The sequence below is a fragment of the Thalassophryne amazonica genome, chromosome 6 (assembly GCF_902500255.1).
Source record: "Thalassophryne amazonica chromosome 6, fThaAma1.1, whole genome shotgun sequence".
Classification (NCBI taxonomy): domain Eukaryota; kingdom Metazoa; phylum Chordata; class Actinopteri; order Batrachoidiformes; family Batrachoididae; genus Thalassophryne; species Thalassophryne amazonica.
The window spans coordinates 94482241-94509357 of NC_047108.1; the positions used below are offsets into that span (position 1 = coordinate 94482241).

The following is a 27117-nucleotide window of genomic DNA, read 5'->3' on the forward strand; positions in this document are numbered from 1 at the left end:
TCTCCCGCTGTTTGTGGCAACGTTTTCCTCCTCTTCTTCGTCATCTTCGCCCAGCAGTAGCCCAATTTCCACTGGCACCCTGTTGGGCAACAGCACCAGTGGCGGACGTTGTTAACCCGGGCCGCGACCGATCTGGTATGGGAATTCGATTCTTAGTCTGCATAGTTGGGTTGGCTTGTTTTATGCCGGATGCCCTTCCTGACACAACCCTCCTCATTTATCCGAGGAGGAGGAGGAGGAAGAGGAGGAGGAGGAGGAGGATCGCTGACGGAAAAGACGCACGGTTCCTCGATTGGCTCGGGTGGGGAGTGATAAAGACTGTTTCATGTTTTTGGATGGATCACAGCCTCTGATGTGAGTAAAGTTCTGCCGTTTTTCGCTCTTTTCCTCCCACTTCTTTTTTTTTTTTAAGTATTTGTGTCTGTCCGCCGAATGAGTTCGGCGCTGTTTTGGACCCAGCTGTCCGGGGTTCCGATCATGCACTCCACGGCGGACAGAGGAACGACCTACCGGAAGATTTTTGTCGGGGGTTTGCCGTATCACACCGACCACGCATCACTTCGGAACTATTTCCAGACTTTCGGGGACATCGACGAGGCGGTGGTGATTACCGACAAGCAGACAGGAAAATCCAGAGGATACGGCTTTGTGAGTCCAAGACTTTTTCTAAATAAGAATAAGAATAGCGTTAGTTTTCCCTTATTGTCAGGGACGGAGCCAGAATTTTTGTGTGTGTGCGGGGGGGGGGGGGGGGGGGGGGGGGGTTCAGATGGCGGAACTTGCACAAATTATATTGATGTTATGACTCTATCATTTCCAATGTGGTCCTCATGAATGTTCAAAATTATTATGGGCAGCAATACATTGATTAAAAACAATTAAAATAACAATTAAAATGAATAACCCCATGAGGTAACTTCAGTACACAATAAAAAGAGTAATTACTTGGAAAAAGATTTTTTTTTTTTGTAATAAGTTCTATACATATTTGCATCCAAAGCCTCCAACAATTTTGGCATACAATTTTATAAAAAAATTGAAATGGTCACTCGCGCATAAAGGGAAAGACAGCTGCATAATATACTGTAGTCTGCTGTCAGTTTAAATAAGCAAACAAGCAAACTTTTTACGATAACATCGTTCTCTGGCTCTTGTTTCACAATTAAGTGGAAAACAATATTGTAGTTGAAATTAATTAAATCCAATGAAACATTATTACTTAAATCCCAATGTTGTTCTGCACTTAACTGACAAAATTATGTGGGAAAAGTTACCTTAACGTTATCAATTAAATTCTACATTTTATTTCTTAGAGTGCATACCTATCCAAGTCCATTTAGCATATGACAAAATCTAGGGCATTTACAAGTGTGATATTAAATGTATCTCACAGAGTTCTAAGTTTATAAACTCAGTATTCAACAGGCAGCATTTTATTAGCATATTATTATTGATGTTATATTAAGGTGTTCAACACCACCCAATGAGGCCATGGAAGAATCTGTTAAATTTTGTAGGTGCTCTGGATCTGGATCCGTATTCTGGATCAAGTTTCTTCTTATATAGGCTTTGGACGATTACATCAAAACTACTTTGATTCTCACCAGCTTTTCACCATGGATACATATTAGGCCAAGGAAGACTCCAATGAATTTTGGAGGTGATCCGGATCCAGATTGGTGGACATCAAAAATCTCTGATTGCTCTTGTTTTATACTGTATTAATGCAAAAATTGTATGTTATCAGCTGGAAACCTGATGAATCATCTTTTTAAAAAGATCAGAAATAAAATAGAAAAGTCTGAAATCTGTATTATTTTATTGCTTTTTTTTTAACTTTAACATTTGCAATGATGGTTAATACTTTTGCACAGCACTGCATATTCATTCAATCATTCATTCATTTCCTACTCTTGCTTATTCATTCAGGATTCACAGTGGGGGCAGGTGTTAGTGGTAGTGGTGGTGGTGGGGGGGGGGGGGGCTTCTGGAAACTATCCCAGCAGTCATAAGGTGTGAGGCAGGGTACACCCTGGACAGGACACCATGACACCAGCAGGGCCACATGTAGACAAACAAACACATTCACACTCTTACCTACAGTCAACTTTCACCAATTCCCCTCACCTGCATGTCTATGGAAGTGGGAGGAAGCCGGAGCATCCAGAGGGAACCCACAAGAACACGGGGGAGACCATGCAAAGTCCATATAGAAAGGACCAGGTGGGAAGTGATCCCATGGCCTTCTTGCCACGAGGCAACAGTGCTAACCACTAATCCACCGTGCCATCCTCATGCTTAATATTTCTTTTAATTATTATAACAGCTTCCTTTTACATCTTAGAAACCCAAAAGAAATTATTTTATTTCCTGAGTTAAACGGTTTGAATTCCAGTGTTTGCTGTTTGTTTATTTTTTAAACCAATTGTCATATATTTTATTGTTATGTATATGTTTTACTTCATTCCATATAAATCACACCGGTTTAAGGTGGGATGACTTAAATGATGCCCGTGAAGGTTGTTTTACTTATTTGGACTCAAAACTCTGCAAGAGTTTGAGATTTAGTCAGACATTTGCAGAAATACCATTCTTGAGCTTGTAGCAGTGTACTGGTTCAGGGGCACCCTGGGGCACCCTCATGGCTACGCCCCTGTTATTGGAATAAAATCACTATATTGTCCCAGTGGTAACCACTAATGGGTTTATTGTAATTTTTATCTTTGTTAATTTTATTTTATTATCTCCTGCTTATCACGGATCCCTGCTGTGCTCCTGAGGGGCCTTTCTCGGCCCGAGGGCCACTTTGGGCAATCAGCAGCCATGTGCAGCATATCTGCTGCTAACATAGAACAATGAGTGCCATCTTAGCTCCCATAATTGTGTCATTAATTATCCAAAATGAATAAAAATTGGAGAGTCGTTGTGCAGCAACAAGTTCACACAGATTCACTTTGGTTGATAAACTAAAATGCCAGACGTGTGTTTGTGCAGGGGGGGTGAGATGTCAGCTGGCTCTGGAAGATAAGGCATCATCTCCACTTTGACCTCTCCTCCCCCCCTCTACACGGACAGGCACACTTACGTTTCTGGAAAGACACGCAGAGATAACCACAGTGAGACGTGTACTGGCTGACGTCAATCAGATTAAATGATCTGCTGCCTGTTTAGACGTGCGCCATTGAGCAAAGCAGCTGAGTGTGTGGAGCTGTTCTCTGCACTTTGAGACAGCGGCACATTTCATTCCTGCTGTTTCTTAAATTGCTCTGACAGCCGGTCAAGTTTGGTACCTTTGCAAGCTAAGTTCGGCACAGAGTCCTCTCAACCAGATAAACCACCCGGCAAAAGTCAGGAAACGGAGGTTTTTTTTTCCAGCCGGCACTTGGCTCTGATGCTTCACTCATGTTGAAATCACTCCGTCCACGCTGGAGTCTGAAGCATTTGCATAGAGTCAGAATTATCAGAATGATGTGACATGCTGTAACATTACCAACAGGTGACCATGATGGACAGGGGGGCGGCAGAGCGCGCGTGCAAAGACCCTAACCCCATCATCGATGGCAGGAAGGCCAACGTGAACCTGGCGTACCTCGGAGCAAAACCTCGCACCTCTCAGACAAGTAAATCAGTTGGCGTTTTGTCTTCCCATTGTCACATTTTCTGTCAAACATTTTCTCATCAAAGTGTAACTTTAAGGAATTGGACGATTTTCTGAGCTGTTTCCTGTCCAGATTTGTGTTGTTGCCTCATATTTTTCTGACAACTTGGGAAATAAGTGTAGATCTAAATACAGATGTTCAATCAATTTGACTTCAATGAAATAATTCTTTAAGAAATCATATAAGGCACCCAGACACAATACTCCTTCCAGTCCAAAGGCCCAATGTACCAACCAAATGTGATCAGAATCAAAGTAGGTGTTCTTAAGATTACTTAATAACATCCACACACACTATATTTTCTGGATGATAAGTTGTAGTTTTTGTTTTTTGTTTTAACTTGTTTGGCTGGTTCTGTGACGGATGTCAAAAATATACTGCATTATCATCTACGGACACTAGATGGTGGAATCTACAGTTGTCAGAAATGAAAGACGCTTCTGTATACTGATCTGAATTCACACTCACATTCACCTGATCTTTTTCTGTACTGCACTTTCTATGCACTATGCTATTTGTGCACTGTACTATTTGTGCACTGCATTTTCTGTGCATTGTACTGTTTGTGCACTGTACTTTATGTGTACTGCACTGTTTGTGCACTGTACGTTCTGTGTACTGTACTATTTGTGCACTGCACTTTCTATGCACTATGCTATTTGTGCACTGTACTATTTGTGCACTGCACTTTCTGGACACTGTACTGTTTGTGCACTGTACGAGGTCTGTCAATAAAGTATAGGTCCTTTTTATTTTTTTCAAAAACTATATGGATTTCATTCATATGTTTTTACGCCAGACATGCTTGAACCCCTCGTGCGCATGCGTGAGTTTTTCCACGCCTGTCAGGTGACGTCATTCACCTGTGAGCACTCCTTGTGGGAGGAGTCGTCCAGCCCCTCGTCGGAATTCCTTTGTCTGAGAAGTTGGCTGAGAGACTGGCGCTTTGTTTGATCAAAATTTTTTTCTAAACCTGTGAGACACATCGAAGTGGACACGGTTCGAAAAATTAAGCTGGTTTCAGTGAAAATTTAACGGCTGATGAGAGATTTTGAGGTGATACTGTCGCTTTAAGGACTTCCCACGGTGTTGAGACGTCGCGCAGCGCTCTCAGGCGCCGTCGCCAGCCTGTTTCACAGCTGAAAACCTCCACATTTCAGGCTCTATTGATCCAGGACGTCGTGAGAGAACAGAGAAGTTTCAGAAGAAGTCGGTTTCAGCATTTTATCCGGATATTCCACTGTTAAAGGAGATTTTTTTAAATGAAAGACGTGCGGGCGGATTGCAGCGTCGGCTCGCAGCCGCCGCGACGCTCCGCCACAGGAAAAACACCTCCGTTGGAAGCCTTAAGGACAAGTTGGAACATGTCCAGCTGTTAAACAATTTCTCATATACTCACTCCACTGAAAGCCATCAAAAGCCGCCTGGATTTTACAAATGGTTATCAACACGGAGGTGTTTTTCCTGTGCCGCCGCACCGTGCCGGCTGCGTCCCGACGCGCGGGCCCGTCCGCACGTCTTTCATTAAAAAAATCTCCTTTAACAGTGGAATATCAGGATAAAATGCTGAAACCGACTTCTTCTGAAACTTCTCTGTTCTCTCACGACGTCCTGGATCAATAGAGCCTGAAATGTGGAGGTTTTCAGCTTGAAACAGGCTGACGACGGCGCCTGAGAGCGCTGCGTGACGTCTCGCACCGTGGGAAGTCCTTAAAGCGACAGTATCACCTCAAAATCTCTCATCAGCCGTTAAAATTTTCACTGAAACCAGCTTAATTTTCGAACCGTGTCCACTTCGATGTGTCTCACAGGTTTAGAAAAAATTTTGATCAAACAAAGCGCCAGTCTCTCAGCAACTTCTCAGACAAAGGAATTCCGACGAGGGGCTGGACGACTCCTCCCACAAGGAGGTGCTCACAGGCGAATGACATCACCGACAGGCATGGAAAACTCACGCATGCGCACGAGGGTTCAAGCATGTCTGACGTAAAAACATATGAATGAAATCCATATAGTTTTTGAAAAAAATAAAGGACCTATACTTATTGACAGCCCTCGTGCTTTCTGTGTACTGTACTGTTTATGCACTGCACTGTCTGTGCACTGTACTGTTTGTGCACTGTACTTCTGTGTACTGTACTGTTTATGCACTGTACTTTCTGTGTACTGCACTGTTTGTGTACTGTACTGTTTGTGCACCGTACCTTCTGTGCACTGTACGGTTTGTGTACTGTACTGTTTGTGCACTGTACTGTACTGTTTGTGCACTGTACTGTTTGTGCACTGTACTGTTTGTGCACTGTACCTTCTGTGCACTGTACTGTTTGTGTACTGTACTGTTTGTGCACTATACCTTCTGTGCACTGTACTTTCTTTGTACTGTACGTTTGTGTACTGTACTGTTGTGCACTGTACTGTTTGTGTACTGTACCCTTCTGTACTGTACTGTTGGGTACTGTACTGTTGTGTACTGTACTGTTTGTGCACTGGACCTTCTGTGCACTGTACTTTCTATGTACTGTACTGTTTGTGCACTGTACCTTCTGTGCACTGTACTGTTTGTGCACTGGACCTTCTGTGCACTGTACTTTCTATGTACTGTACTGTTTGTGCACTGTACCTTCTGTGCACTGTACTGTTTGTGTACTGTACTGTTTGTGCACTATACCTTCTGTGCACTGTACTTCTTTGTACTGTACTGTTTGTGTAGTGTACTGTTTGTGCACTGTACTGTTTGTGTACTGTACCTTCTGTGCACTGTACTATTTGTGCAGTGCACTTTCTGGACACTGTAATGTTTGTGCATTGTACTTTCTGTGTACTGTACTGATTGTGCACTGCATTTTCTGTGCACTGTACTGTTTGTGCACTGCCCTTTCTGTGCACTCTACTGTTTGTGCACTGTACTGTTTGTGTACTGTACTGTTTGTGCACTGTACCTTCTGTGCACTGTACTGTTTGTACACTGTACTGTTTGTGCACTGTACTGTTTGTGCACTGTACCTTCTGTGCACTGTACTGTTTGTGTACTGTACCTTCTGTGTACTGTACTGTTTGTGCACTGTACCTTCTGTGCACTGTACTGTTTGTGCACTGTACCTTCTGTGCACTGTACCTTCTGTACACTGTACTTTCTGTGTACTGCACTGTTTGTGCACTGCACTGTTTGTAAATTGTACAAACTGTAATTTATTGTGCAGTGTACCTTTTAGGCTTTTTCGGGATTACTCACCAGTGCATACTCACTGTACTTCACTTTGAGTTCTTTGTGCACGTCTCTCTGAACTGGTGCTTTTTATAATTGTTTGTGAGAGAAGATGTGCTGCAGAGAACAGTGACGGGAAGCAATAAGAAGCACAAGTAGGGATGTCACCGTGGAAAAAAATAACAGCACGTCTGTGCAGGAAGGACAGAAGATGTGTGCGTGTTTGTGTATGTCTGAACAAAAGGCGATGATGTCACACAGGAGGAATAATGGAGGATTGAATCGGTGGACGAACATGGAAATGAAAACACTGCCTTTCTCTGGAAGCAGCGAGGTCACAGAGTGTATCGTTATTTGTGCGTGTGGCGGGGGCTGGGGGTACACTTCATTCCTCGTGCATGCATTTAAATGTGAGACAAAGAACGACAGTGAGGTAAACACATCACCCCGCCTGTCTGTGTGAACATCTCTCCTCTCTGTGTCTGCAGATCTCTCTGTCGGAGGTCAGCAAGTCAATTCCACATGGCCTCAGAGGCATTATGGGTAAGAAAGACAAGAATCAGTACTTCTATATACACCTCTTTCACCTGCCTCCCCATCCTCCACATTCTGTTTAATGCTCAGGTGTAACTGTAAAAATTCGATGGTTAGTATGACCCCTTTAAATCTCACTCTGATGATGTGCCGGCTGGGTGTTTGGTGTCATGCACAACAAAGTTCATAACCGTTTCACCATTACATCATCACGGCCTAAAAGGAGTTAAACTTCATCATTCAGTCATCGGACTCTGCCGTCACGTCTAGTTGTTCATTGGATGACGGTTCGACCCGTCTGTAGCCTGAGTGCTGTCGGGTGCAGCAGACTGTTGCTTAGAAGAAAATCTTAGTGGAAAAAAATGTGCACGTGTGCATTTGTTTCACCTTCTTTCATTCCTTTCACACATACATATGCACTGTTTGCATTACTGCCTTTTTCTCACTTTCTCCAAACCAGTTTGTTGCATCAACACGTTTTCTACATTTTCATGGATTGCTGAACAGCAGCAGCAACATGGTACACTTCCTGAGCTGCTGGTTACTATGGAAACCATGCGACAGGCATAAGATCTCACATTCCGTTTTCTTGTTTTCTTGTGTCTTTGTTTCCGAATGAACCACTGGAGATGATTAATTTCCACAGTTATTACAGCCACATGAGTCACACACATTTTATTTATATTTATATATATTTATTTTGAACTGTTATTGTATTTGTGACAACGTGCTGTTAACTATGTGAGTTGTTGCAAACTCAGACATTTTCTGTTTGGGGAAAAGATTGTGACGTGTGCTTGTTTCTTTAAAATAAAAGCACTTTTTTTCTTTATTGAAAATTTAAAGTCCTCCAAGAAGTGATGCAGAAGTAAGGAAACTGCATTTTAGTGCAGAGGGATATCTTGTCATAAGTGTTGTGATTGGGCTTATTTTATGCTGGAGAAGGTAAATTTTCTCATGATATTCGTATATTGTCATTTTGCTGTGTAATAACAATTATTAAACAGGGAAAAAGCAATTTATGGGTCACTGAACCCCTCTGTCAGATGCTTTGGTCTTCAGTGATTCACACATTTTTGCTTTTTAAATTTTATCTCAAGGTTAATGTCTATCACCGACTGCTGGAATGGCTCATTTGTTCATTTTAAATCTCAGATACACACATTTTTTATCTTTTCATAGATTGCAAAATGTTCTTAAAGGCAAGATGCAATTAGTTTTTCATTTTCACCTCAGTTTTCAACATTGTGTCTGTAAGTGTTTGTAATGTCATAATGAAGACTGAAATTGAAGTCAGAATACAGGAAACAGATTGAACCACTGAACATGTCACAGAAATAAACAGGTTTTCCCACACATTTTTCTGTATGTGTGCAACCTTTCTTTATTGGAAAAGCAACAAAAATCAAAGTATAACAACAGCAACACTTCCCTTAACCTCAGACCCCAAGCCCAACTTCAAACTTGTGGGATGTCCAAGCACTAATTTACAGTAGCAAGTTAGATTGTTAATCAGAAATCATTCATGAATCGTGAATGGCATGATGATAAAAATGACAACTGAAATGCACCCAGTGTTTAATAATTTCTGCAGGTGCTATGGGCCATTTGTATGAGTGTGCTATGAAATAAGGGCTCGTGTGTCACGACGGCTCTCTGCTACACCTCTGCCACATATACGAGGTCTGTGATGAAAAAAGCGTTCCTTTTAATTTTTTTCAAAAAATAAATGGATTTGATTCATATGTTTTTACGTCACACATGCTTGAACCCTCGGTGACGTCATTCGCCTGTGGGCAGGCCTTGAGTGAGGAGTGCTCCATCCCGCCCGTCGGAATCTCTTTGTCTGAATAGCCGCTGCGGACGGCGCGCGTTGCTTTATCAACATTTTTTCTGGACCTGTGAGGAATATCCGAGTGGACACTATTCGAGAAATTAAGCTGGTTTTCGGTGAAAAGTTTAACGGCTGATGAGAGATTATGGGGTGTTTCTGTCGCTGTAAGGACTTCCCACGGAGCAGGACGTCGCGCAGCACTTCCAGGCGCCATCGTTGGCCTGTTTCGACCTGAAAACATCCTAATTTAAGGCTTAATTCACCCAGGACGTCGTGAGAGAACAGAGAAGATTCAGAAGAGGCCGGCATGAGGACTTTATGCGGACATTCCACTGTTTAAGGACATTTTGTAATGAAAGACGTGCGCGCAAATTCGCAGAGTCGTTTCCGTGACGACTCGGTGAATCTGTGTGCACCGCGACAGGAAAAACACCTCCGTGTTGAAAACCATTTGTAAAATTCAGGCGGCTTTTGATGGCTTTCAACAAGTGAGTAACTGAGAAATTGTTTAACAGCTTGGGCATGTTCCAACTTGCCCGTTAAGGTTTCCAACGGAGGTGTTTTTCCTGTCGCGACCTCCCCTGCGGGTCGGGTCCAGCCCGACATGCGACTCTGCCCGCACGTTCTTTTATTTACAAAATGTCCGTTAACAATGGAATGTCCAGAATAAACTCCTCATGCCGACTTCTTCTGAAAGTTCTCTGTTCTCTGACAACTTACTGGGTCAACAGAGCCTGATTGAACGTCATTGAACGTCACATTCACGTGTATGAAAAATTGTCAACATGTCAAATATGATTATATTCATTTTGTGTAAAAGTCAGTTCTGTTTATTTTCTTTTGTGAGTAAAATATTTATTGAATCACATAAATCTGAAAACACCAGATTTTTTTTATTCCAAAATGTTTTTATTACTGAATCCAGTTCTTTTATTTACTCCTAGTCATGTTGTCTAGTCACTTTTATTTTTTTACATTTATTTATTTGTTAATAATATTTGTCATTTTTTTCCCTCAATTTACTTACTCACTGAGTCAATATTATTATTATCCATCCATCCATCCATCCATCCATTTTCTTCCGCTTTATCGGAGTCGGGTCGCGGGGCAGCAGCTCAAGTAATAGCCGCCCAGACCTCCCTCAGCTCCTCCGGGGGAACAACAGGCGTTCCCAGCCAGCCGAGAGATGTAATCCTTCCAGCGTGTCCTGGGTCTTCCCCGGGGCCTCCTCCCAATGGGACGTGCCCGGAACACCTCTCCACCGAGGCGTCCAGGGGGCATCCGAAAAAGATGCCCGAGCCACCTCAACTGACTCCTTTTGACGTGGAGGAGCAGTGGCTCAACTCCGAGCCCCTCCCGAGTGACCGAGCTCCTCACCCTATCTCTAAGGGAGCGCCCAGCCACCCTGCGGAGGAAACTCACCTCGGCCGCTTGTACCCGCAATCTCGTTCTTTTGGTCATGAGCCAAATCTCATGACCATAGGTGAGGATCGGAATGTAGATCGATCGGTAAATCGAGAGCTTTGCCCCCCTACTCAGCTCTCTCTTCACCACGACGGTCCGATACAACGACCGCATCACTGCAGACACTGCACCGATCCGTCTATCGATCTCACGCTCCATCCGTCCCTCACTCGTGAACAAGACCCCGAGATACTTAAACTCCTCCACTTGAGACAAGGACACTCCACCGACCTGAAGAGGGCAAAGCACCTTTTTCCGGTCGAGAACCATGGCCTCAGATTGGAGGTGCTGATTTTCATCCTGGACGCCTCACACTCGGCTGCAAACCGCCCCAGTGCACGCTGAAGGTCCTGATTTGACGAAGCCAACAGAACCACATTGTCCGCAAACAGCAGAGACGAGATTCTGTGGTTCCCAAACCAGACCCCCTCTACACCCTGGCTGCGCCTAGAAATTCTGTCCATAAAAATAATGAACAGAACCGGTGACAAAGGGCAGCCCTGGTGGAAGCCAACGTTCACTGGAAACAGGTTTGACTTACTACCGGCAATGCGAACCAAGCTCCTGCTGCGGTCGTACAGGGACCGGATAGCCCTTAGCAAAGGACCCCGGACCCCGTACTCCCGGAGCACTCCCCACAGGGTGCCCCGAGGGACACGGTCGAATGTGTCCCTCGTGGTTTATTATTATTATTATTATTTTATTATTATTGTTTTTATTGTTATTATTTTTTCCTGTTTCTTTTCATTATCTCAGGTTTCAAAGGACCACAATGGAAATAAGTGTATTTGTCACTTTCTTGTGTTATCTTTAATGAATTTTAATATACATGTATACAATGTACAACCCCAATTCCAATGAAGTTGGGACGTTGTGTAAAATGTGTAAAAACAGAATACGATTTGCAAATCCTCTTCAACCTATATTCAATTGAATACACCACAAAGACAAGATGTTCAAACTGATAAACTTTATTTTTTTTGTGCAATATTTGCTCATTTTGAAATGGATGCCTGCAACACATTTAAAAAAAAGCTAGTGGTATTTTTACCACGAGGATTGGGTATTGAGAACCGGTTCTTTTCGGGTATCATTAAGAAATGATTTGATCCACCGATATCAATAGACTTTTTGCTTAACGATTCCCTTATCGGTCCTTCAGAGCAGCCGTTCTTTTTGAGGGTGTTTGTCAGGAAAATGATCATTCTTCTACATTGATTACAGACCCTGCCACGGGTCTGTAATCAACCGTTTCTGCAGTGCGACTCCAGTTTGAAGCGTGAACCAATGAAGCAATGGTTCGATCTGCTGGCTCGTTAGTTCTTCGATTCACTGCTCTTCAGAAGCGACAACCAATGAAGCAATGGTTCGATCTGCTGGCTCGTTAGTTCTTTGATTCACTGCTCTTCAGAAGCGACAAGTTCACTTCTTAACCCCTCTCAAAGCCATTAAAATATGTTAATTGTGAGTCAGTTTTGTGTGGATTAAAGTCACTAACTGGGACTCTTGTTTTGTTGCAGTCAAGAAATGATAATCGTCCTCCATTCCACTGGCACAGCTCCAAACGCTGCACGGCTCTCTGCCGAGACAGAGTCCGGTCGGAATTAATAACTTCAAAACGAATTGCCGCTTTAAATAAAATGGCACCTGTTTCCAAATGCTGTAATACAGACAATAAACTACAATCGACTTTTTTTTTCCTCCCAAAATGAGACATCCTGCATTCTTTATGAATTACATCCTGACGTGCAGCACAGTCGGCTGCAAGAGTTCAGCTCAGATGTATGGAAAGACATTCATGCCAATAATGCCTGAAAAGAAAAGCTTTTGACAATAACTACAGATTTTGTTTATTTCTATTTATGTCCAGAGATCAAGGATCCACCATGTAGAGTTTATTTATGTCCAGAGTTTAAGGATCCAGTGACCAATTTCACATTTATTTACTTTAAGACTCAATAAAATGTTGTTTAGATTGAAAACCTGTAAAGCCTACTTTTAGTACACAGAAAATTCACAAGAGGTATCAATAAGGGAATCGATAAGGAATCAGATCGATAAGCAGAATCGATAATGGTATTGATATCGATTTAAATCTTATCAATACCCATCCCTATTTACCACTGTGTTACATCAACTTTCCTTCTAACAACACTCAATAAACGTTTGGGAACTGAGGACTCTAATTGTGAGTGTCATGATTGGGCATAAAAGGAGCATCCCCAAAAGGCTCAGCCGATCACAAGCAAAGATGGGGCAAGGATCACCACTTTGTGAACAACCGCATGAAAAAATAGTCCAACAGTTTAAGAACAATGTTTCTCAACGTTCAATTGCAAGGAATTTAGGGATTCCATCATCTACAGTCCATAATATAATCAAAGCTGAAAACCAACATTGAATGCCCGTGACCTTCGATCCTTCAGGTGGCACTGCATTAAAAACCGACATCATTGTGTAAAGGATCTTACCACGTCGGCTCAGGAACACTTCAGAAAACCATTGTCAGTTAACACAGTTCATCACCACATCTACAAGTGCAAGTTAAAACTCTGCCATGCAAAGCGAAAGCGATACATCAACAACTTCCAGAAACACCGTCACCTTCTCTGGGCCCGAGCTCATTTGAAATGGACAGACGCAGAGTGGAAAAGTGTGCTGTGGTCTGATGAGTCCACATTTCAAATTGTTTTTGGAAATCATGGACGTCGTGTCCTCTGGACAAAAGAGGAAAAAGACCATCCAGATTGCTACCAGCACGAAGTTTATAAGCCAGCATCTGACCCACCTTTTTTGAAACGTGTTGCAGGCATCCATTTCAAAATAAGCAAATATTTGCATGAAAACAATAAAGTCTATCAGTTTGAACATTAAATATTTTGTCTTTGTGGTGTATTCAATTGAATATAGATTGAAGACGATTTGCAAATCATTGTATTCTGTTTTTATTTACATTTTAAACAACGTCCCAACTTCATTGGAAATGGGGTTGTATCACTGAATTTTGCCATATAAAATCAATCAATCAGTCAGTCAATCATAGCTTTGCCTCTGTAACCTTAGCAGCTCATAGTAAATGACATCATGTTGTTGGTGTTCTTAATGGTGCCTATACACATTGGCAAGATGCGTTACAAATGTCATATTTGCATCATTCTTGGCACATTCCTGACATTCCTAACTTGACTTAACGCATCTGAATAGGTTTCTTAACAGTGCGTGTTGGTGCGTGATATTCGTGATTTTCGTGGAGCATGTTTTTGGCTGTCAAAAAATCTTCCACAAATGTCACGCACCATCCTCATTTCGCCTCATGTTGTGGAGGTCGCAACTGAGCATATTGATCCATTTTGATTAGTGGTGATCTTTAATAGAGCGTGACAGCGTTCTTCTCTGACGTATGCACAATTAAACCCTGCTGCACCGCATTCAGTTTCACTGCTGCAGTATACTGAAGGAGGACAGTGATGCCAAGTCGGCTAAAAGTTTTGTTCCAATGCTCCTCAGCGCGCTCCTGCAGGTGTTCCACCTGCTGCATGTGCCTGATGTTTGGGAAAAAGAGCGAGATGAGAGCCACGTGAAACCACACATCTGGCTCTGTCCGTCTCCTCCTCCTCCCTGCAGCACTCCAGGGCACAGAGCCGAACTAAGCATGCAGTCACAAAGTTCTTCGGCTGTGGATTTTGAGGAGCAAACTGGAGCTGATGGATGAATATGGGTGTGTGTGTGGAAACAATTCGCCTCATTCACAGCGTGACAGAACGTGATGATGCGCTATTATACATGATAGTGCGCAACAACACGGAACATTATTCTTGACCGTGCATAATGGTTCCTGATAATTCTCCAGCAACACGTGCCATTAATCGTAACACGTGGTAACAGAATTTATTTGTAAATTATGGTGGAATATAAGTATTTGGGCACCACAAACAAACAAGATTTCTGGCTCTCACAGACCTGTAACTTCTTTAAGAAGCTCTTCTGTCCTCCACTCGTTACCTGTATTACTGGCACCTGTTTGAACTTGTTATCTGTATAAAAGACACCTGTCCAAAGCCTCAAACAGTCAGACTCCAAACTCAACCATGGCCAAGAACAAAGAGCTGTCGAAGGACACCAGGAAGAACATTGTACACCTGCACCAGGCTGGGAAGAGTGAGTCTATAATAGTCAAGCAGGTTGTTGTGAATAAATCAACTGTGGGAGCAATTGTAAGAAAATGGAAGACATACAAGACCATTGATAATCTCTGACGTCAAGAGTGCTCTGGAGCAGGTTTTCATCCAGGATGTCTCTGTACATTGCTGCATTCATCTTTCCCTCAATCCTGACTAGTCTCCCAGTTCCTGCTGCTGAAAAATATTCCCACAGCATGATGCTGCCACCACTATGCTTCACTGTTGGGATGGTGCCTGGTTTCCACCAAGCATGACGCCTGGCATTCACGCCAAAGAGTTAAATCTTTGTCTCATCAGATCAGAGAATTTTGTTTCTCATGGTCTGAGAGTCCTTCAGGTGCCTTTTGGCAAACTCCAGGTGGGCTGCTGTGTGCCTTTTACTAAGGAGTGGCTTCCATCTGGCCACTCTGCCATACAGGCCTGATTGATGGATTGCTGCAGAGATGGTTGTCCTTCTGACAGGTTCTCCTCTCTCCACAGAGGAATGCTGGAGCTCTGACAGAGTGACCATCAGACTCTTGGTCACCTCCCTTACTAAGGCCCTTCTCACGGAATTGCTCAGTTTAAACGGGTGGCCAGCTGTAGGCAGAGTCCTGGTGGATCCGAACTTCTTCCATTTATGGATGACGGAGACCACTGTGTTCATTGGGACCTTCAAAGCAGCAGAAATGTTTCTGTACCCTTCACCAGATTTGTGCCTCGAGACAGTCCAATCTCGGAGGTCTACAGACAATTCCTTTGACTTCATGCTTGGTTTGTGCTCTGACATGCACTGTCAACTGTGAGATCTTATGTGAAGACAGGTGTATGTCTTTCCAAATCATGTCCAATCAACTGAATTTACACCAGGTTGACTCCTGTTAAGTTGTAGAAACATCTCAAGGATGATCGGTGGAAACAGGATGCACCTGAGTTCAATTTTGAGCTTCATGGCAAAGGCTGTGAATACTTGTGTACACAATTCTTTTTTTTATTTTTAATAAATTTCCAAAAATCTAAAAAAAAAAAAAACATTGTCATTATGGGGTGTTGAATTTTGAGGAAAAATATAATTTAATCAATTTTTATCCATAAAAAATATGGAAAAATTGAATACACTGTATGAATGCACTGTATGTTGAAAATTGTTGCAGTTTCTCTGTCTTCACTGCTGACAGGCTCCTGGGGGGGGAGGAGCTGCTGATGGTGACACATAAAGTTTCTGTGGATAAAAAAATAACTGCAAATCCAAAATGGTTAATACAGTCTATGTATTAAAAGCCAAGTGGCCTCTCTGTGCGTGCGTGTGTATGTATGGCTTCCATCACAGACAAACTAGGGGAAGCTGACATTTGCCGTTTGGTATGCTTATGCTTATTTTGGGTCAAAGATGAATGCTGCCAAAATGGAAAGTTGATAGGACTAACATTTTGGGAGAAATTAGGGATGTTCGGTAACAACACTGAACAACAGACGTTGATAATTAAATTCTGGACTCACACACCGTTCCAGCAGGGGGCGGTGAATCATCTTTATATTAAAAGTATATGTATACATGTATGTGTGTGTATAAATTTGATCACGGACAAACTGGGGAGAGCTGACATTTGCCTTGTGGTATGTTTATGTACTTTGGCTCAAGGATGATAGGAACGTTGATAGGACTAATATTTTTGGAGAAATTTGGACATTAGCTAACAACAGTGAACAATGTACGTTAATAATTGGGCACCATAGTCTCACTTGAGGGTGGACGATAAAGGGGTTAAATAAAAGAGTGCATGACGCAAAAATTGTACTTCCAGGGACAGCCCCATTTCCATTATTCACATTAAATCTTGCTAAAATTTACTGACACTACCTCTCCAATTTGCCTTGTCTTCCCTTCTCCACTGGGAGCTGATAGAAACTGCACTTTTTTGCAACTGCTTTGGTGATTGCAGCCAAAAACAAAACTGTACACCATTTTTCTGTGTGAAGTGATGCTGTGTTTGTGTTGCAGGCTGCCACCGGAAGTGGTCAAATCCCACGATATTACATAGGTGTTCAAATGAGACTGCGCTTCCCCATTTCATTCTGGACTCACACGCCATTCCAAATCATTACAGGAACTTTGTACAATTTATTACCACCCTTGAAAAATGTCAGCTACCTAATTTATAAACACTACCCAATATAGAGCCCGTGGATCCCCACAGGCAACATGCTCGTATTTTTGTTTTGTATTTTTCGAACATCTTAATTTGTTTCAACGTGTGTTGTGTTGGTCTGCAGAGAGACTGTCCAAATACTTATGAACCTGACTCTAAAATGGCTGCAGTAGAGTTTTGGTAGTTGTTCATCTCCCTCAAAGTCATCTTACCTTCTGGCTGTCTTGGGGTTCTTCAGGTGTGTATTTCAGATATCCAGGGATCCAATTAGATGAGGCCCTTCTGTCGAACAAAATTTGCAAACAAAGCATTTAAATGCACACAAATCTCACATTTTACCATTTTAAACACTGGGGATTGATTGATTGATTGATTGGTCTTTATTATATGATGATTTCTTCCACACCTGCTGTGAATCGTACTGCTTGTTGCCGAAAAAAGATGCTGATGTAACAGAGCACAAAAGTGTACCATTAACATTGGCGTTGAATTCATTTTGTGTGCACCATGTGGACAGATGGCTTCTAGTTTATGGCGGGTTACAGTGCAAACAAGGTTCTGCAGGAGGAATTTCACTCCGAAGGATCTATGATTTCTCCTGGGTTCCATCCATCCAAATAGTCAACAGAAACCTCGAGCAGCTGGAGCTCAAATGTTGGCTGAAACTGACACGAACAACTACAAGCACTTGGATTAAAGAACTAGAATTTTTAAAATGCTTAGATAATATTATGTAGCATATGTGAATGCACAATAAATAAACTAAATTTCCGGAGTTTGAATGCAAGAAAACTGTCCGCATACAAAAAAAATTTAACTTTAGCTTGATGTGTGGCGTTGGCACACTTTTTGTTTTCTTCCAGGCCGGTGCTGAACTTTTTTCACTCTCTTTCCTCTGCATGTGGCAAACATGTCATCAGCATTTATTTGTTTGTCTGTCTGTTAACAGTATTACGTCAAAACTACTGCACACATTTTGACAAGATTTTCACCACAGACAGATATTAGGCCATGGAAGACTCCATTAAATTTTGGAGGTGATCTGGATCCAGATTCTGGATCAAGTTTTCACTTTACATACACTTTGAAGGATTACATCAGAATTACTTCACGGATTCTCACCAAATTTTGATATTAGGCCATGGAAGACTCCACTGAATTTTGGAGGTGATCCGGATCAGGACTGGCAGATTCTTTGAATGATCTTATTAAGACATGTTTTGCTTGACCTTCACCTTGACCTTTGACACATCATCTGGAAACACTAACCCAAGTAACATTCATAACAAGTTTGGTGAAAATCTCTCCAGACCTTTATATATATATATATATATATATATTTATATATATATCAATCAATCAATCAACTTTTTTCTTGTATAGCGCCAAATCACAACAAACAGTTGCCCCAAGGCGCTCCACATTGCAAGGCAAGGCCATACAATAATTATGAAACACAGTCTATGTCTAAAGCAACATAACCAAGGGATGGTCCAGGGTCACCCGATCCAGCCCTAACTATAAGCCTTAGCGAAAAGGAAAGTTTTAAGCCTAATCTTAAAAGTAGAGAGGGTATCTGTCTCCCTGATCTGAATTGGGAGCTGGTTCCACAGGAGAGGAGCCTGAAAGCTGAAGGCTCTGCCTCCCATTCTACTCTTACAAACCCTAGGAACTACAAGTAAGCCCGCAGTCTGAGAGCAAAGCGCTCTAATGGGGTAATATGGTACTACGAGGTCCCTAAGATAAGATGGGACCTGATTATTCAAAACCTTATAAGTAAGAAGAAGAATTTTAAATTCTATTCTAGCATTAACAGGAAGCCAATGAAGGGAGGCCAACACGGGTGAGATATGCTCTCTCCTGCTAGTCCCCGTCAGTACTCTAGCTGCAGCATTCTGAACCAACTGAAGGCTTTTTAGGGAACTTTTAGGACAACCTGATAATAATGAATTACAATAGTCCAGCCTAGAGGAAATAAATGCATGAATTAGTTTTTCAGCATCACTCTGAGACAAGACCTTTCTGATTTTAGAGATATTGCGTAAATGCAAAAAGGCAGTCCTACATATTTGTTTAATATGCGCTTTGAATGACATATCCTGATCAAAAATAACTCCAAGATTTCTCACAGTATTACTAGAGATCAGGGAAATGCCATCCAGAGTAACGATCTGGTTAGACACCATGCTTCTAAGATTTGTGGGGCCAAGTACAATAACTTCAGTTTTATCTGAGTTTAAAAGCAGGAAATTAGAGGTCATCCATGTCTTTATGTCTGTATGTCTGTATGTATATATATATATAACTATATATATATATATAGTTATTCACACACACACGAGTGATTACAATACCCTGCTCGTGCAGCAGTGTGCACAGTAATAAAGGCTTGTTGTTGTTAAATCTTGAAGTTGAAATGTAAAATTTATTCTTAACACAGCAAATCCATGGCAGTGCTTCACCACATATTTCATATTTGCTGTCAAAACATTGTGTCCGGCGTTGCTTTTTGACCTTTCTTGACCTCCTTGGAGCCATGTGTTTGCAGAGAGCGAGGACAGATGTTGTCTTTGTCTCTATTTTGAAACTTGCTCCTTGCTGAACTATTAAAAGCCTGACACTCCTCAGGCAAAAGAGATATGACGACTGATCTTTCACCTTCAGCATCTCTCCCTCTTCCTCTCCTTCCTGCTCATTCCTGCCCCGAGGAGTCCTGACCTCGACCCCTTTGGGGTTGTATCGTATCACTTTCATCAGGGTTTGTGATGGGACAGTGAGTGGGAGCGCGGCCGAAACATGCTGTGATGGAGTAAACCGAGAGAAGGGAGGCGGAGTGGAATCGGTGGAGGTTATTCTGCTCTTGTGGGTCTGTTAGGGAGTGAAAACCAACCCAGCTGCATAAATTAGGCCTGCCAGCTTTCAGCTCACCACACACGCACACACACACACACACACACACACACACACACACACACACACACACACACACACACACACACACACACACACACACACACACCACACACACACACACACACACACACACACACCTTTGTAAGTATCTTATTAACTGGCTGTGCATACATGTTATTATTGTGTCTCACACTTGCTCACTCCCTGACTCATTTATTCATTAAACATGGTGTTTTTGCGCCTGTCTGTGTTGTAGCATGCTCGTCTGTACACCACTGTGTGTGTAAACCTATAAAACTATGACTTTGACAGCCAAGAATGATGCTGTAACGCTGAGGGAAGCACAGCTGCCGCTCCTACAGAGCGGATGTCACATTGGATCAGTCGTCGCGGTGCACGGGCAGCAGCTCTCAGCCGCGTCCGTGACTGTGCACTTCTGCAAGGGAGCACTGTAAAAACTGACCCTCTCACAATAAGCCAAATAATCTGAAATCTAGCCAAATTGCCATTTTGGTAAGAAAAATTTATTCGATTAGAATTCTTAAAACTAGTAAAATGTCTGGGTACTGAATAATCAACATGTGCCTTAAAACTGGGCAGAATTCTTATTTTAAGATTAGCTTCTGTCTTAAAATGAGGAAAACAATGTTCCTTTGCTTGGATGGTTTGAAATCCATTGCCTTTCCTTGTTACTGGTTAAATACAGCTTGATATTATCTGGAAAAACTTACTAAGAAAAAGTAAGATACATTTTCAGAAAAATAAGACATTTTTCTTATGGAAAAACTTGACAAGATTATTATGTTTGACAAGATTATTTTTCTATTTAGACAAAAATTAAGTCAAATTTTCTTGAAACAAGTCTTTTTTTTTTTTTACTTTGTTAGATATCAGTTTTTGCAGGGAGGTGAGTTTGGGTGGAGAAATGATTACAATTAGCATTCAAGCCATGTTTATGTCAGTAATCTGTAACGTTTCCTTTTGTCATTGCTCTGTCTGCCTCTTCAGGCCCCTGTTGCCTTTTTGGCATCTGTTATTAAAATGTGTGCCACATGAGTAGGAACAGTGTCAAAAGAAGGCAAGGCAGCTTTAGGATGATCTGCTAAAAAAAAGTAGAGTTTTTTATTATTATTATTATGCTTCATAAATCCAAATTGTTATTTATTTGCTTTATTTTTAAGGTTTGTTTTTTTCATACACTTAAGATGGCTGTGCATGATACGATGATGAGATACACATCTGCATTATGCCGGCATTATAGAAAAAGGCACTGTACTGCAATGTGTGTAGAGCAACTGCAGTACAATTGTGTGTGTTGTGAGATGGGACTTTGACTGAGATGTTCAGAACATCTGCAGTGTGACTAATACCGTATTTACAGTATTACATCATGACATGTATTGCATGTTGTTACAGGCAGAGAGGCACACACACGGGTTGGACACAAATACATTTGCAGTTGGCACAGGTGAAATGACACACTCACTCATTGCCAAACACCACAATAGGTCTGTAGGACTTCCACAAAGAATTTGTAGTGAAATGGAGATGGATGTTTCTATTGTTGAGTTCCTGAATGGGAGTAGCTGAAAGCAAGAAGAAATAGTTTGCACCGTTAAAGGACTGGTATCTGCATATCTCCTATGTGTAGGACACACCAACGGAGCCCTGGAGTGGCCGTAGAATGAAAAAATTATATGTAGCGCTCAAAATGCTATTGCGTGTGCATGACATATAATTCATTCCCACAGTTTGATTCATCCTGTGCATGAGATGAATGATTTTGCTAATTAAATGGATATCCACCTTTGTTGTAATCCACATATATACATGACAGTGATGTCTCAGTGTGCTATTTGTGCTCTCGACAGCACACAGAGGAGACACCATATGGCTGTGAACTAACTGAAACATGGGACCTGATTAATTAAATCAGGGGAACATACTGTATCTTATGCCCAAGTAGTAGAATTTAGAGTGCTCACATGCGACTGATATATCTTTTTTCTGTTTTTATCACACAAGTATTTACATAGACTGGAGATGGGACAACAGTGCATTGTTGTGTGTGCAGCTCCAGGACCCATGTCCTTGCAGACTGTCGTTGAGCCAAAAACAGTAACGTTTGCTGGTATTCTGCGGCTCTTTTGCAATATGCTGCTACATGATGTTGATATGTTTAAGTGACAGCAGTATTGCACCGTATTATGGACTTTACCTTGAGAGTTAGCATTAGCTCTGTACTCTTGTAGTGTTAGGTCATTTGTGTGCCTTTGTTGATGAGGAAAGGTTTACTAACCTTGACTTTTCAGGTGATGCTGTGATTTTTATTTATGTGCTCATATTAGTCAAAGGATACCTTAATTGCAGCATGTGAGAAGCTGGGTGTGAACTGGGTTTGCGATTGTTCTGAATCCAGATTAAGATTCAGGCTTTGAATAACTTCCTGGACTCAGCCATCAGAAGTGTATCTTTTTGTGGTAAAAGTGTTGAAATCGTTGATATTAGATGACTTATCTCAGTAGTGACAGCAGAGGTCCAGGTCTTGGTGTCGTGGTGATTCCTGTCTTACCACTGGATGCTTGTGAAACGTGGACACTAACCAGTGAGTGATGTCTTTGGTGCTAGATCTTTCAGAAGGATCTTTGGTTCTTCTGGAATGACTTTATGTCAAACCGCTGAGGGAACATCAGCTACAACATTTTGGCAAACAGATGGCCACTTTCCAGAGGTGGGATGGACCTGTTGGCTGCCTGAGTGGTTGCCAACCAGGATGGTTGCTCTCACCCCTGATCTTTAGTGCTGCAGTGAATAAAAATATTTTTCAAAAATCCACAGTACAGCATTGTGGCAGTGAAAAAAAGTGCAAAACATAAAGGCTAAATAAATAACAATAGTAATAATGTTATTTTGTTATTATTTGTATAATCATGAAGTCTTCTGTTTCTAGACTCAGCTGTTCCCTCTGATATAATCTGTTGCTGTTGTCAGATCTGAGTGATGCACTTCAGGTGAAGCGTGGGGCCTGAGGCTAGGTCAGGAGTGATCGAAGAGGACACACTTGTTTTCTGTTACTCATAATCTGATGTCCAGCCCCTGCAGTCATTCTGACAGATATTATTTGTATTTGTATAGTCGTCTAAATTGCAAATTTTGTGTACCGTTAAGACTATCAACCCCGCAGTTATCAGTTCTCATTACTTCAGAAACACAGTACATTGTGATTACAAGTATTCTGCGATTATAACCAGTTCAAAAGGGGGTATTTGATTTTGGAACAAGGTTTTCTATGGCATTGTGCTAATTAATCTTAAACACAGGGGAAAAGGTTTATTTTAAGGAGCTGATGACTACTGTTAAAGGAGCAGGATCCATAAATGCAACCGAGGTTTAATGAGTACATGTAAATCTGATTTTGTTGGCATTGGGTAAGTCCCACTTCCTTTACTTTATAGCTCCTCTGTCTTTCTTTGGGCTGCAAGTTGATGTCATCTGTCGACATTATATTAAATAAAAATTGTGCTTTTTTTTTTAATGAATTTTTTACAATGAACTTCATGTAAACATCTGCTGAGTTTGAGATTGAGTTGATTTGGACACCAGGGTTAAATATTAAAGGATAAATTCAAGTTTTCAAAACCCTTGTTAGACTAAAAGAAGCAGCAGTGTCCTCAGTGGCCACCAGGATCCTGCGATTAGCAACGAGGCTTCATAAGAAAGCTGATCATGTCAGGCTCATATATCCTCACTTGCATCTGTCAGAACCAAAAATTTCAACATTTGACAATTGCAGTACATAGGAGAAATCCCATTTTCCACGACTGTATTTTCTGTATGATGATAAGCCACCCCAGAGTGCATCTTGAAGAGGAAAAAACATACAAGTCTCACCAGTCTATAAGTTGCATTTACTTTTGAATTGTGGTGCTACTGTTTCATGCAACAGAAACACAATGAATTTAATCAGTGCATCATTTGTTTAGAATGCAAACAAGACATTAGTGAGCAGAAGCTATCATCTGATTCGCATTATTTTACAAGGAACAAAATGTCAGTAAGCTGCTTCTTGTGGTCACTGAACAGATGATCATAGTTGAGGTAAATGTGCAATGTAATTAAATGTTTGAAAACTTTATTAGAATTATTTATTTAGAAGACAAAAAATTGTAAAATAGACATATTATCTTGGCTGATTTATAAGAGACAACATGATTGGATTACAGCATGATTGGATTAAAAAAACAAAGTGGAAATATTTAACAGGATTTACTAATCCTTTCTTTATTATGAGTGGAATTGCAATTATCATGAGAAGACTCGGTAGATTGACAGTTATTGCAAGAGCACAAAACCCAACAGTCGCATTCCATTAATCAGTAGAAACGCTGTTGCAGCTGTTTTGTCGACATTCTGAAAATCTCAACCCAACTAATGGAAACCCAACTAATAATGCATCTTAGGATGGACCAGAGGCCAACTGATGTTTGGTGATACTGATTTTTTCTGGGAAACAGATCAACTTGGACCGTAATGAGGTCAACACAATATCACCTGAACTGGTCAACATGTTTCTTATTTTTTTTGTCATTGATGTAACTTGGGTTGAACTGGAAACGTACTGCAGATTCTTGAGCATTGTTTGCCCACTTTGGGAAACTACATCATCTGGGCCACATACTCATCATCTGAAGAAGCTTATGGAATACTGGAAGCCTCGACCTGTTTTTTTTCCTGACAAAATAGGTCGCTGTTCATTCACCATCTTGTATCAGCCGAGAGGTTCCAAAGCGTGTTATATACACTGTGTCGCTGCTGCGTGTCTGTTTCACTGCTGACAGACACAAAGAAGACAATTATTGGCAATCACATGACACAGAGGTGTTTTGTCAACTGACATGACCGCCCACCAACTCGTTTCTCGCATGGTCTCTGATGCATGATGACTGTTAACTAGGGATGGGTATCAAAAACAGGTTCCTGTTAAGAATCGACATCAATAGCCTTTTTGCTTAACGATGCCCTTGTTGATCCTTTGACAGTTGTCTAATTGATAAAACCATCTGGTATTTTTATATATGTTTAATTGATAAAACCAAAGTATTCATGTCTATTAGGAAAAAGAATCAGCATGATGGAACACTGTTTTTATTGTGTGACACTACACTATGTTACAGACATACACACACGATAAGATTTTTACATAACAACCTTGAATACAATGCGAACAGACGCCCACCTACTTCACCTCACTTTGCAGCCAACCCACATAGACACTGATTCAGGACAGGCTAAAAACCACCCACATGGGAGTGGCTTAGGCACAGGAATAAAAGTTAGAGGACAAAGGACGTCTAGGTTTTTTCTGGGGGTTTTTTCTTCCCCCTGTCTGCATATATGGTAATGGTAAATGCCACACTGGCAGAACCATTTATAAACATTAATACACATATATGCAATTTATTCTTGCAGGACAGAAGGCATGTAGTGTGTGAGTGAATGTGGTGTGCATGTGTGACCCCCATCCGCCCTTCCCGATCACCCTACAAGATCCTACTCAAAGCCGACTGACAACTTCTATCAGGAGGGACCAACCACCAAAACAACACGAAGACAGACAAAAATGGAAGACAAGTGGTGAAAGCAATAACTGTGAAGAGAGACACCGAGGAGACGGTGCCCCAACATAAAACATGCCGGAACAAACCACCACACATGAACAAGCAGTGACAGCGACAGTCTGTTGTCTAGTTAGTGAGCATTCAATCCCTAATCTAGGACAACAGAGTCTTGATCCCCTTGAGAGCACCCAAAACCGAATTGTGGTGTTGGCCACGAACACGTGACCAGCCACACACAGAGACCCAGATCACAGCTAAAGATCCGAATATCCACCCCCCATGCCAGACTCCCATGCCCCACCGCCACCACCCACCCCCCCAATGAACCGCAGGACCAATGGGGGAAAAGGGGGCCAGGCAGCCGGAGATGGGTGAGCCACCCCACCCGGCGGCCCCAAGCCAGGGAGGCACGAGATGAGACCCAGGAGAGACAGGGGCAGCTGAGGAGCCAGAGGGAGACAGGCGGGCCCCACAAACCCGGGGGGAGAAGCAGGGGCACGGGGAGCCACGTGTGATCCGGTTACGGGGAGAGGCCCCCCCCCAGGCACCAGACCCCGGCCCACCAACAGACCCAACATGGATAGGAACGATGGCCATCCAGTTAGTCCCGGAAGCCCGCAGAGCCACTGGGCAGAACCGGAATGCAACCCCCCAGGCCCCCGATGTCCCGCCCCCAATCCCAATCCCCAGGCAGCCCAGGACTCCGCACCCGGACACCAAACCATCCCCGCAGGCCCTGGCCACACAGCCCCACCATACCTGAGGGACTCCCAACACTAGAAGACACAAGCTCTCTCCTGCACCAATTCAAACATTCTCAAGAGAGAGAAAGAAAAGGGCAAAAATACACAGTATCAATCTCTGACAGCTAGAGTACCCATAAGAGCTGCAACCTGGATCTGTAGCACAAGAGAGAAAAGTCAGTAGGTCCGCAATAATAGGAACAAGTCATAATGTAATATTAATACAGTACAGGTGCAAGAGTGGCATTCCCTAACAGGCATAATTGAATAAATAAATTTATACCATGGTCAGTGAGAATTCCATGTCTAACTGGCGTGCGTTATTTTCGTGTATATATACACACGTAGTTCGGTGAGTTAAGTCACTTGTTATAATCACTCCGCTCTGGTCGTCACCATAGCAACGCACAATCAGTTGGTGCAGATCAGCTGTGTTTTGACAGGTGAATGACAAAAACGCGATAAAACATGGATTTCCACGTGAATTTTAATATTGTTGGCCAAAATAAAACATTTGAGGAATGGAAAGAGGAGGAGAGCAAATGAGAAGAACAACAAAAGCAACGGAGTAAAGATTTAACATCGGACAAACTGGACAAGATTGAAGATGGGAAAGAAGAAGAGAACGTTCTATCCTTGCGGGTGGACGAGCGCTCCGCATCCAAACAATGAGCGTAGTTTCTGGACCTGTTTGCCAGAGTTTGTCACAACTCCACACAGCGTGGGGGGGGGGGGCGGTGAGTGGCCCGCTGCGGCGTGAGCCTGTAGACTCAGTAAGCGCATCAGAGACAAAACATAAAATAGTCCCAAATACTCACACATTTTTATCAAGTTCTG

The 27117-nt window shown here is 42.2% G+C and overlaps 1 protein-coding gene across 1 annotated transcript in view; it reads left to right on the forward strand.

Annotated features, from left to right (window-relative positions):
- The first annotated feature begins 325 nt into the window (after nucleotides 1-325).
- The window catches only part of rbm38 (RNA binding motif protein 38), a 43470-nt gene continuing 16678 nt past the window's right edge, over nucleotides 326-27117 (forward strand). The window contains exons 1-3 of the mRNA XM_034172817.1: nucleotides 326-648; nucleotides 3497-3620; nucleotides 7353-7407. Coding sequence (XP_034028708.1) covers nucleotides 433-648; nucleotides 3497-3620; nucleotides 7353-7407 — 395 coding nt within the window. The 5' untranslated portion in view covers nucleotides 326-432. The remainder of the gene's footprint in view (nucleotides 649-3496; nucleotides 3621-7352; nucleotides 7408-27117) is intronic.